The sequence below is a fragment of the Meles meles genome, chromosome 14 (genome assembly GCF_922984935.1).
Source record: "Meles meles chromosome 14, mMelMel3.1 paternal haplotype, whole genome shotgun sequence".
NCBI classification, from domain to species: Eukaryota; Metazoa; Chordata; class Mammalia; order Carnivora; family Mustelidae; genus Meles; species Meles meles.
The window spans coordinates 41,155,227-41,168,849 of NC_060079.1; the positions used below are offsets into that span (position 1 = coordinate 41,155,227).

General features: G+C 36.1%; 1 protein-coding gene across 1 annotated transcript in view; it reads left to right on the forward strand.

Moving 5' to 3' along the window:
* Nucleotides 1-940: 940 nt before the first annotated feature.
* Nucleotides 941-13,623, forward strand: part of LOC123956059 (propionyl-CoA carboxylase beta chain, mitochondrial-like) — a 39,036-nt gene continuing 26,353 nt past the window's right edge. The window contains 3 exon segments of the mRNA XM_046028317.1: nt 941-1,070; nt 3,452-3,588; nt 4,237-4,289. Coding sequence (XP_045884273.1) covers nt 941-1,070; nt 3,452-3,588; nt 4,237-4,289 — 320 coding nt within the window.

Below are 13,623 nucleotides of genomic sequence, written 5' to 3' on the forward strand. Positions count from 1 at the left end.
ACACTAATTTATTTAGGTCATTTTGACTAAGGTTCAGGCATTTGTTTAGAAACAGCTTGTCTGGAAGCCCATGTAAAGGCATGATACCATCCACTGTATAGGACTCCTTCCTCTTTGGCGTGACCAAGTGTGTCAGTGCCAGACCTGCCTTGAGATTTTCAACTTTCCAATTAGAACGTGTATCTCTTTAAATCAGAATATTGTGTGCAATTAAATGGTTTCTTTTGTACTCTAAGAGTTTAAGGATCTAGACTGAGGGTTGGCTCTTAGTTCCAAAGAATTGTTTAATCTCTGTATCTTTTCTTGCACAAAAAAAACCTTAGATTTTTGATACAGCTGGTTGCACATGACTTCATATCATAAACCTGCCAAGTATTTATGAATCTGTGATAGATGTGATATACTTATACTCACTTGGGTGACATATTAACACCCGTTTCTCACAGGAGAAAACCAGGATTACAAATTGCATATAAAACTAAATTTCTAGAGATTCTCATTTCAAATTCAACACTTTTAAATCATTTATGCTACTATATTACTTTATAATTATATATTACTATATTTAGTTATGTCCAGATAACTGGATGACATAAAGAGCTGTAATTAAAAATGCCTCCTTAGTCAATCAGAAAATTGTTCTTTAATTTATCTAGGTAATTTACTTAGTTCTGTAAACAGAATTTGTAGAGGACTATTGATTTGTAAGATACATATTGCTAAACAGTTCCTAAATATTCTTAAGATTGAAACAAAATTGGAATAAATCAGAAGAAGAGCTTTTGAATCCTCCCACACCTTACACTTGGCTAATTTTTCTTTAAAGCATAAAACTTGTGAACACACACGAGATTTTTCTGTTGTTTCTAGAATTTATTTTAGCATCTAAACTAATTGTTTTAGATTACCACACAATTGCTCATAACCTTCTGGGCGTAGCATGTACAATTTAGATAATGTGATATATTCAATATCTAATGCTGCACTTGCTGGTGCTGTGAATCAAGGAATAACAAGAGAAAAGTATCCTGGAGAGAGAAAAGTTTCTGGTCTTTGTTATCTGTACAGCCGTAGAAATGCCAGACACTAGAACTTGTATTCTAAGGAAATTATAATATCCAGACCTAAAAAATTCTATTGTGTCAGAATTGCCTGACTTCCATAGTGTAGTGGAATAGAATAAAATTTTGGAGGATTTTGTATCAGATCTGGAACTTTGGATACAACTAAAAGACTCTGATTCCGACCACTTATGTAAAGGCTATAGAGAAATGTGTGGAATAGTCTAAGAAGTTAAGCTTTAAAATAATCATAATAAGAAATTTTGGTGCTGTTATGAAGGAGAATTGGTGCCAGTCGATCAAAAAGTCACCAGACGTTCTAAGGCAAAATGATCTATGTCCTAGTTTGCCTTAATCTGGGATTCTAAGTGGTCAGAGTTCACAGTGATGCAGACACACATTTTAGTAGGTACTTTTTATTATCAAGGGTTTTGAAAATTAAAGAATTTGGAGAAAATCAGGCTCATATTTAGGTCATATTTTATAAAGAATAATATATTTATATTATATATAGTTTAAGTAGAAGAAATTTAAAACTTTTTTTTTTTTTAATCTGTAGAGGTCACAGACAATTTAATATACCACTGGATATTTAGAACACTAGTTGTGTAAGTAGCAGTATATTAATCCTTTCCCCAAATAGGGCAGATTCCCTGACCAGCATTGGTTTTATATCTGAAAAATCATTTATCATGTTAAGTACATTTTTCACAAAGCATTATATAATGATAATAAATGTCATTATTTGCCTTTTTGACTGATTTGAAGAAGCTTGATTAGAATATTTTTTCACTGTCTAATATTTTGAATGCTTATGCATCATTAGATTTATTACTATTTCTGTGAGACTTTTGCCCTCTCAAGAGATTAGGCTTTACATATTTGCTATTCTAGCTTAGAGTACAACCACTATGATATTGAAATCTCTACATAAATAATGGGTTGTCCCCAAACTCTTACATTCTCCAAAGTCTAAACTACATCTGATAGAAATAACCTCTATCAAAAATGATTTGTTCATATTGTTATTTAATCAGAGAACCATGTTCCAGGGATAGATGAATATAATGTTATGAAAAAATCAGTTACTGCTGAGAAATGTTATGTTAGCTATTTATTCCTGAAAAATGAATCCCAGTCTAGTCTTTGAAGTTCTCACCCAGAGTTCCCTACCCCATGAGCTAGGTAGGGTTCTACTGCGAACCGAGTAGAGAACCTTGGCTGTCACTGCCGTTCCTTTGGGGAAGAATACAGAAATGCTTTCATATTATATATAAGGTGCTAGTGACTACAAATGGGTTCACTACTTCCATTTAAGCAAAGTTACTGCTACTTTTTGTTTGTTTGTTTTGCTTTATTTTTGTTTTTCTTTTGTTCTGTTTGGGGTTATTACTATACTAATTCTCGGGAGAAGATCCATGACAATAAATGTATCAGGCCAAATGCGAGAGCAATTGAGAAGTTGTAGTAGTGCTCATTTCATAGTAAGTTACATTCATGGAACACTTACTGAAATCAAGGTACTATTTTTATTTATTTATTTTATTTATTTTTTTTTTTAAAGATTTTATTTATTTGACAGACAGAGATCACAAGTAGGCAGAGTAGCAGGCAGAGAGAGAGAAGGAGGCAGACTCCCTGCTGAGCAGAGAGCCCAGTGCAGGGCTCGATCCCAGGACTCTGGGATCATGACCTGAACCCAAGACAGAGGCTTTAATCCACTGAGCCACCCAGGCACCCCCAAGGTACTATTTTTAGCACTTCAGTTATATAATCTTAGTTTATACTCATAACTGTACTTATTGTGCTCTATTTGATGGATGAGGGAACTGTACCACAGAGACACAGAGTCAACCGCCAGTGTCCGACATCTACAAGGGATTTTAGATTGCCATTCTCAGTCCAGGGATTTCACTCACAAAACCACAATATTACATAGGAAGGAGCTAGTTCCTAAATATCTGACCTGCCAGTTTAGGTAAAGGAGAAGCTTGGGTTTTGGACTAGCCAACCTCCTTTCTTTCTCAATACCTAGAGCAATGCCCTGTCAAATGGCCCAGTGCAGGCCATCAGTTGATGTGTGTGGTGGTGGGAGATGGGTGTAAAGGAAAACTTGCCTACTGACCAGTTACACAGCCAACACATTTCCTGGAAAATAAGTCCCTACTGTCTTTAATACCTATGTTGCCAATATTATGGTAGATGGAAAAAACATCAGTCTTAATGGAATAGAGCTAGAAAAGATGATGATGATAGCTTATACCTCTGTCTTCTCCACAAACAGATATATTTTAATTTTTTTTTCCTTTGAGTCCTCAGTCATTTAACAATCTCTGCAAAGAGGTATCCTGCAGTACAACACCATGGTCTCCACACCCTTATTGTCCTAGTGAGAACTGTGATTGATCGTAGAGATGATGTAGACATAATTGGGAAACTATATGAGAAAATCATTCCCACCACTGCCACACAGGGCTTCGCCATGGCTGAGGGATTCTGGGCTATAAGGGGCTATAAGGTCACTGAAGTACCTAGCTATCCCACCTCAAGGCGGTTTTGTTGAAGCTTTTCCAGCAGTCTCTGGCCACTCTAATCAAGAAGAGGGAGGGAAAGTGTCTGCTGGGAAATAGCTAAGCCTCTCATTTCCTTGCTCTGTCCCTCTTGGAACCTATTCACACTTTGCTCAAAACTGGTGGAGCCTTCACATTCAGTGCCAAATTTTCGTTACAGATTTATTTTTCTATACAATCATTCCAGAATTTTGAGGTGCCTGGGTGGCTCAGTCATTAAGGGTCTGCCTTCATCTCAGGTCATGATCCCAGGGTCCTGGGATCAAGCCCACATCGGGCTGCCCTATCGGCGGGAATCCTGCTTCTCCCTCTCCCATTGCCTCTGCTTGTGTTCCGTCTCTTGCTGTGGCTCGCTCTGTCAAATGAATAAATACAATCTTAAAAAAAAAAAAAAAGAAATTCTAGAGTTTTGTGCATTTAAAGTCTGGCTTTAAACTTTCACATGCTATTAAAATTTAGCTCTAAAATGACAAGCTTCTTAAAGACTTATTTTTCAGTTGTCTCTATCCTTGCTTAGATTGAGCTGTCAGAACACCATCTGAATTAAGTTGCACTGTGTGCTACAAACACTGCACTAAACTGTTTTATGGACTTTTGTCTTTAAGAAGCCTGTAGCATCTGATACTAGGAAACTGAGACACTTTTTGGCAGTTTGCAGGTATGTAAAGCAAAACACCCTCCTTAATGAAATGTATTTTAATGTATTCAATAATTTGTTGATCAGTGTTCATTACAACACATTGTACTCTTATATCATAATGGAATGAGTGTAATTCAGTTCTTTGGATGAGTGTTTTTAATATGGGGATGAGTAAAAAAAATAGTTTATTAGCCTTTGTTAAGATTTTGAACAAAAATCTTACTCATACATTTCCCTTAATGAAATGTGCTGCTCTTCAGTGTAGGTGTACTGGAGTGGAGTATGTGAAATATTTGACATGATCAAAAGATGATGACAGTATTTTGAGAAAATATGAAGTGGAGATTAACATACGCTACACTGTACACAGAATAATTAAGCTGAATAAAAGTATCACAGGTAAAATTTTTAATTTTAGTATATGTGCTGCCGAAGCGAGCACAGGTAAAATTTTTAAAAGGTTATTTTCTGTCAAGTACAGGAGATGATGAAGAAAGGTTGGTATTATCAGTGTTATCTAAGGCTTTTCCTTTTTTTTTTCTTTTTTTTACACCTGTCACCTCTTCCCCAGCTGAGTATTTAATTCACTTTGAAGAATAGCTAACTTAGTAGTATATTTCTTTTTTTTTTTTTAAAGATTTTATTTATTTTCTTGACAGAAAGAGATCACAAGTAGGCAGAGAGGCAGGCAGAGAGAGAGAGGGAAGCAGGCCCCCTGCTGAGCAGAGAGCCCGATGCGGGACTCGATCCCAGGACCCTGAGATCATGACCTGAGCCGAAGGCAGCGGCTTAACCCACTGAGCCACCCAGGTGCCCCAGTAGTATATTTCTTATCTCTTCCTTAATGAGCATTAGGTCTCTGTATTATAAAATCTTTCTGAACTGTAGTAGAACTTTGTGGGTTTGTTTTTTTTTTTTTTTCGTAGATAAGCAAAGATGCATTCTTGTTTTCCTATTACTTTATTCAAATTTAGTATATGGATTCCTTAGTTTTCTAGTAAGTAAGAGTAAAAATCATTTGTTGCACGTTTACAGTTTGTAAAATATTTTACTCTTAAACTAGGAATCTTAATATCACTGTCTTGCCAGATTACTAACACTGAAACTGACCTTCCTCTTTACCTCACCTACATGGATACATACTCCTATTGTTGTTCTACCTAAAAATGTTACTTTGTGTTTGTGAGGTTTTGAAAACTCAGTGCCACAACTAACATTAATGTTCAGTACAGTTTGGGCAATACAGTGCTGGACCTTTCATCCACTTTTTTTTTTTTTTTTTTAAGATTTATTTGACAGAGAGATCACAAGTAGGCAGAGCAGCAGGCAGAGAGAGGGAGAAGCACGCTCCCTGCTGAGCAGAGAGCCAGATGCGGGCTTGATCCCAGGACCCGGAGATCATGACCTGAGATGAAGGCAGAGGCTTTAACCCACTGAGCCACCCAGGCACCCCACCTTTCAACCACTTTTTTTTTTTTTAAGATTTTATTTATTTATTTGATAGAGATCTCAAGTAGGCAGAGAGGCAGGCAGAGAGAGAGAGGAAGAAGCAGGCTCCCTGCTGAGCAGAGAACCAGATGTGGGGCTTGACCCAGGACCCTGGGATCATGACCTGAGCTGAAGGCAGAGGATTTAACCCACTGAACCACCCAGGCACCCCTAAAAACACATTTTTAAATTGGTAATTGCGGGATTGTGGAGTGTTTTTACATATTGTTCTTTTGCTAATACAACTAGCAAACTATTTTACATGTATGATTTCATAAATCCTTGAATCATAGAAGTATTTTATTAACATCTCTATGCACAAATTTAGTAACTTAGATGAAATGAACCAGTTTCTTGGGGTAAATACCTAGGAATGGAATTGTTGCACTGTATTAGTTTAATTTTTTTATTAACATATAATGTATTATTTGGCCCAGGGGTACAAGTCTGTGAATCATCAGGCTTACACCTTCCATAGTACTCACCAGTATTAGTTTAATTTTTAGACATTTAGAAACTGCCAAAATGTTTTGTAGAGTAGCTGTTCAGTCTTTATTCTTGAATTTCCAGTTGTACCAGATTCTCTCTAATACTTGGTTTTACCAGTTAAAAACCTTTCTTTCTTTTTAAATTTTTATTTATTTATTTGACAGAGAGAAAGATCACAAGTAGGCAGAGGCAGGCAGAGAGAGAGAGGAAAGCAGGCTCCCCGCTGAGCAGAGAACCACATGCTGGGCTCCATCCCAGGATCCTGAGATCATGACCTGAGCTGAAGGCAGAGGCTTAACCCACTGAGCCACCCAGGCATCCCTAAAACTTCTGTAACGATTGTTTTATGTTTCATATAGTTTGTCCTATTTTCTAGTTGTTTGCATAAGCAGGGGAAAGGGGACAATAAACCTAGTTGTTGTTACTCAATTATAGACAAAAGCAGAGAAGTCTTAATTTGACTTGTTAAATAATGCACTAGCACTAGTTAATATAAAAAAATTAATTAAAAATAGCAACCTGAGGGAAATTGAAAGGGGAGATAAACCATGAGAGACTATGGACTCTGAAAAACAACCTGAGGGTTTTTAAGGGGCAGGGGGTGGGAGGTTGGGGGAACCAGGTGGTGGGTAATAGGGAGTGCACATATTGCATGGAGCACTGGGTGTGGTGCAAAAACAATGAATACTGTTACGCTGAAAAGAAATTAAAAATAAATAAATAAAAATAAATTCAGAAAGCAAAACATGTTCAAATTCCCACCCATTCCTATTTACTTAATATTTGTTTATTTTTATTCTTTTTTTTTTTTCCCATTTTATTTAACAACCTGAGGGTTTTGAAGGGTCAGGGGTGGGAGGTTGGGGCAACCTGAGGGTTTTGAAGGGTCAAGGGTGGGAGGTTGGGGGAACAGGTGGTGGGTAATGGGGAGGGCACGTTTTGCATGGAGCACTGGGTGTTGTGCAAAAAGAATGTTTATTTTTATTCTTATGAAGATGTATTAAATTGGGCAAATCAAGAAAAAAAAAATAGCAACCTGAGAGCAAGAAATACTGCAGTCAAAGGAGATAACAAGATTGGTGAAATTAAATGTGTGTGTGTATGTGTGTGTGTGTGTGTGTGTGTGTGTGTGTGTGTGTAGTTTTTTCTTTTAAAGACTTCATTTATTTGAGAGAAAGAAGGGGGTCGGGAGGCCTGAACACAAGCAGGAGGGGCAGAGGGAGAAGGAATCTCCGGTAGGCTCTGCACTGACCCTGGAATCTGAGGTAGGGCTTGATCTCAGGACCCTGACATCATGAATTGGTTGAAATAACTGACTGTCCCACCAAATCAGAATTAATTATTTGAAAAAAATGAAAAGAGAAACAATAAAATACGGAACCAAATAAACTAGGAAATCCATTACCAGAATAAACGTAGGAGCGGTAGGAGGAAAAGGATCCCATGAGTAGCATTAGCAATCAAATGAAGAATGAAATTATAGGAGTTTAAGAAAGAAGTGGGGTGTAAGATTGAAAAGATTATATCTTTAAGACCCAAACAGTCTTAACACAAAAGGTCCATATTTACTTGGATTTTTTTTCCCCCAGTAATAGCAGCATTTCTTTCTGCTGAACCCCTGGATAATTCTTTATAGACTGACAAATACACACTTAAAGGCAATTCCTATGAAATTTTTGGTCAAAGACCTCTCCTGTAAGAACAGTAAACATAAATCTTTTTTTAACTATAAGAGGTAAAATTGCTGTTTCTTCTTACCTAATGTATTGTAAGAGCTATTACTAATAATATATCCTAAGTACCATCTCTTTTATTTATCACACCTTTGTGTTTTTTCACATTAGTTTAACTAACTTGCCTGATGTCGCAGAGCTAGTAAGCATCCTTTCCAAAATGTAGCCTTCAGGCTGGCTGAGGCTGACATTTCAACCTCTGTGCTAGTTGGGGGCAATTAAAATAATAAATACCAAATCAGCATAATCTATTTTTATCATTCATATATGCCACTCAGGCCAGTCTATAGTTTAAGTGATACAAGTAGAAATATATATTCAAAGAAGGTATCCAGATTAAATTTCCTCAATCTAATGTTTGTGAAAATTGTGGTGGGAGTAAAAAATAGCCCTCAAATCTAGTTTTATAGGAACAATAATTAAATTACTTTGGTAGTTTCTTTGATATTTAGCCCCACCCCAATTTTATACACAAACACACACATACCTACCACTTGCTTGATTTATCTATTAATGAAATATATCTAGGATAATAAGAATGTCTCATTCTTTTTTTAATAAATATTTTCTTTCTGATATTAAGATCAAATGATTGAAGAACTTTTCAAATCAGAAACTTAAATGTCCTTAATTCAACCAAAAACTGAATTTGAATATTATAGAGTTGCTATTAAGAATATTGAGGGACACCTGGGTGGCTCAATGGGTTAAGCTGTTGCCTTCGGCTCATGTCATGACATCAGAGGGCCTCTCCCTCTGCCTGCCGCTCCCCTTACTTGCACGCTCCCGCTCTCTCTGTCAAAAGTAAATAAGTAAAATCTTAAAAAAAAATTATTGAATCGTATGAAATAAATGTCCTAAGTTTAAAACTTCCATGAATGGATGTTTTGATTATCAGTATTTCCTTAACTAAATTGAAAACTTTTCTAAAGACAAGTAAGAAAGTATCTTGAGCCAGACAAGAGAAGGTTTTAAAATTAAACCATAAACAGAATCTGAGCCATAATATACAACCTCTTTTTATGGAATGCAATTCCAATTACCTCAAATCCCCATTTAATATAATTTTATGTCTGATTCTGTCTTAAATGCAAAAAAAAGGAATATTTGCATATCTTTGAAGTATAGCCTGATTTAAAATGATACTGATTTTTTTTCTATATTCATTCTTTCCATGAAAGTTTCCATGAAGTTACTTTCTGATTGAAAAGCTTTATCTTCCTATTAATTTATTCCCATTGATAAAAAATACCCTGTGTCTCCTAGAATTTTATTACAGAGTTCCTCATTTTCCTGAGACTCACTGGCCTGGGTAAATGAAAGCTATTTCTACATCTGAGGTTGAACCCCTAAGTTATACTTGCCCTCCACTCATTAGTGTCAGTCCAGTACTTTTTTTTTTTTTTAAGATTTTTATTTATTTATTTGAGAGAGAGACAGTGAGATAGAGCATGAGAGGGGAAAATGTCAGGAGAAGCAGACTCCCCAGGGAGCTGGGAGCCTGATGCCGGACTTGATTCCGGGACTCCGGGATCATGACCTGAGCCGAAGGCAGTTGCTTAACCAACTGAGCCACCTAGGCGCCCCTCGGTATTTTTTTTTAAAAGATTTTACTTATGTATTTGAGAGAGAGAGAGAGTGTGTGTGTGTGTACACATTAGTGGGAGCACACAGAGAGGAGGGAGAAGCAGACTCCCTGCTGAGCAGGGAGCCTGACTCAGGTCTTCATACCAGGACCCTGGGATCATGACCTGAGCCAAAGGCAGATCCTTAAGCTACTGAGCCACGCAGGTACCTAGGTCAGGTACTAAAGAATCATTTAAACTCAAAATTTCTAGGGGAAATAAATTATTTTCTCTCTCTTTTATGTATATAATGTTCCCATATATCTTTTATAAATTGCCTCGTCAATTACATTGCACATACTTAGGTGGCAAGGACCCATACCACATCTTGGACTTGGCTAAACTGAAGCTGGTAGGGGATGGGCTCTTAGAAACTTTTTGTTTTCTGATTGATTGAACATCTGAGGATTTTCAGTAAATATATCTCCTAGAAAAATCTTGCTCAATTCTTAAGAAATGTTTCTTAAAGTACATCACATTTTGACATAATAAAAACCAGACCAAATCATGGTAAATTTTATCAATACTGTTTATAATCTGATGGGAATTCATTCAAGTTTGTGAGTTGTGCTTTTCCTGAATGGCTTGCATTATTTCTACAGAGCAACAGTTCTGTTTTTTAACTTCCTGTAGTAACTGAGAGCACAAAACAAAAGGTGTTTTTCATAAAATTAATTGAGCATAAAATCAGTTGTAGGAGCAAGGAAATGCAGTTGAGACCTCGGAGTCTCACTCCGTTGATTTTAACTCTGATGCATGACAAATACATTGTGAAATCACTGCCAAAAAATGAAATGTGAAACTCTTTCATTTATCTATTCATCCATCCATCCATGCATCTGTTTATGCATGATTTTATCTATAATGGTTATCAAGAAATTAATATACATATGTATACTTACCCCTGCAAAAAAATCTAAGCTTGGAGAATTTGTTAGTTTTGAATTTTTCTTAAAACTATTTAAAATGAAATTCCCGAGTCTTTCCAATGTATGTACTTTTTGGAATGTTTATTTTCCTGATCCATCTTCTATATTAATTGCATATTATATAGCCCTTCTTTGCCAAATAATGCACAGGATTGTGGTTAAAATAAAAGAAAATGATCTAATAAAGAATTAAAATGTGCTACAAAAGGCATAGTGTTACCTCTTTTTCTTAGAGGCTTTATTTATCTTTTTAACTGTTTTCATTCTTCTAAACACATATACTCAGATTTTTATATTTGACCTTAGTCTTAGTTTATCTGTTGACATTCCTTGGAAATGACTCTACAATAAAAATAATAAGGTACACCCAAGGGTATCTGGGAAAGGAATTATATTTTTAGGAAAAAAATGGATTCTCTATTAATTTCTCCTATTGAATAATATGACATCGCCTGTCAGGAGTGTTGTACCCCAGTGGCCATGAGATACGGAGTCAGGTTTTATGGACTTCTACTTTCAGTGATTTCACTCTTCCTATAGAGACAGGACCCCAAAGGGCATCCTTGGGTATTTGTTCATTTACTGTGAGAGGTTTTGTATAGAACCTCACGGGATTTTATTTCATCTTTTTGCCTCAGTGATACTTATCTAAGACACTGTGAAGACTGTGATGGGCTGTGTATTACAGTACCACTAGTCTCTGATGACATTTTGATTTATGTGACTTTCTCTGTTGAGCTGGAAAGGAGAGAATCATTTTTTTGTTTTCTTTTTCTCTTGCAGGAAACTATTTTAGATAAAGAAGAGAGTCGCCTTTTAAGTTTTATTACAATGAAAAGGTGCCTCCACGTACAAATACTATGTTTTAATCCTTCTGAAACATAGATATTTATTTATGGGCTGTATTTGCTGCGTTGCTTGTTACTCATAGTTTGGCCAGACTGCTATACCGAATGGTCAAATGGTCACTCCTCCAGTGTTTAAAAATTACTTTCTCAGTGTTATGTTTCATTGTGCCTCATGGGCCTTTAAAATCACAGAAGTTTGCTTGTTAATGCTAGAATTTAAAAGTCTTCTGTTGTTATCCTAATCACAAGATTCCAAGTAATGTTTCATATGTTAGGTCTTCTGCCATTTTAGCGATGCATACAGGGACACATTCTTTGTTTTCTTTCATTATATAAAAAACTTCCTTTAAGGCATGAATAATATACTAAGAAGTATTCCTAAGAATTATCCTTAGATCTTATCAACATATAAAAGTGGATTCTAGGGGCACCTGGGTGGTTCAGTTGGTTAAGTTCCGACTCGCTTTCCCCTCTGGTCATGATCTCAGGGTTGTCAGACCTGTACCAAGCAGAGTGTCTGCTTCGCCCCTACCCCCACTCTCACGCACTCCTCTCACTCTCTCTAAATAAAATCCTTAAAAATGCAATCTAAATTATTGAAATGTATTTATTTATTTAGCATAGTTTTACTAATACATTACTTTTATTATATACTGTCTGAAATGAGTTGATTCAGATATTATAACTATTTATGGATAACCGACCATACATAAGATTCTTTCAGCATTTGATTTTCATTTACACCTCACAGCAATACTTAGTGCTATTTTTAAAAAAAATAGGTGAAAGAAAGAGGTATAGGAGAGTTAAAGCAAGCACAATATATAGGAATCATTTTCGTTTGTATAGGTTGTGCAGCTGGTTTTTAATGACAACTATTCAAACATGAAGTCTGGTATTCTTATCAGTAAACCATAGCTACATGAGACTGTTTACTAGTCGTCAACTCTGAGTTAAACAGAACTTCTCCTTGTCAATATTTGAGGAACTTAGTTTCCAACCTATATATTAGATTATTTGGGGACATCCAGTGACAACAACACATTTGTATCTGGTTATGGTTGAAGACACGGTATTTTCACATGTATCTTTAGTTTGTGTTTAATATTTATTTCTCCTCTTTAAAGTATTCTTTGATACTTAGAAGAATTCTGGCACACACATTGGCATTTTATGGTGTTGAAATATAATTGGGAGTAGGTCTGAGCTGACTTGCTGACAGCTGAAGCTGCAAGAGATCATTTCTTTGATAAATTCATCCTTCTTTGACTTGTGATTCAAAAACTGTGTTTATCTTCAGAGTACTGTGCTTAAATTCTAATAGTTGATAATTTCTTTCTCAATTTCATATTCAGTCATAAAGAATTTTATAATTGAGATGAATTCAACTATCATTTATAAGTTAATATTTATAAATGGGAAGATGTGTACATGATTATGGGCCCCTTTGCATTGTTTTTTAATAATAGCTTTATTGAGAACATATTCACATATCATAAAATTTACTCTCTTAAATTTGTACAGTTCAGTTGTTTTTAGTGTCCTGAGGGTTGTATGGCCATGACTACTATTTTTAAAGCATCTCACTGTCCCCAAAGGAAATCTCATACCCATTAAGCAGTCACACTCTACTCCCTCAGCCTCCAGCCCCTAGCAACTAATAATCTACTTTTTGTCTCCCATTTCTTTTCCTAATCTGGACATTTTGCATAAATATATGTATTTTTTTAAGAGAGGGAGTAGGGAGGGGGTGGGAGAGAGGGAGAAAGAGAATCTTATGCAGTCCTCCATACCCAGTGGTATGGAGGTAGCGCTATGCAGGGTTCAAATTCACAACCCTGAAATCATAGCCGGAGGCAAAATCAAGAGTGGGATGTGCTTAACCAACTGAGCCACCTAGGTGCCCATGTGTGATCTTTTTTGAACTGTCTTCTTACTTAGAATAATGCTTTCAGAGTTCATCCAGGTTGTAGCATGAATCAGTACTTCACTCTTTTTTGTTTGTTTTAACATTTTTTTCTTAAATTATTTTTATTAACATATAATGTATTATTTGCCCCAGGGATGCCAATCTGTAAATTGCCAGGTTTACACACTTCATAGCACTTACCATATCACATACCTTCCCAGTGTCCATAACCCAGCCACCCTCTCCCTGCCCTTACTCCCCCCAGCAACCCTCAGTTTTGTGAGATTACGCTTCGTCTCCCTCCCAATCCCATCTTGTTTCATTTTTTCCT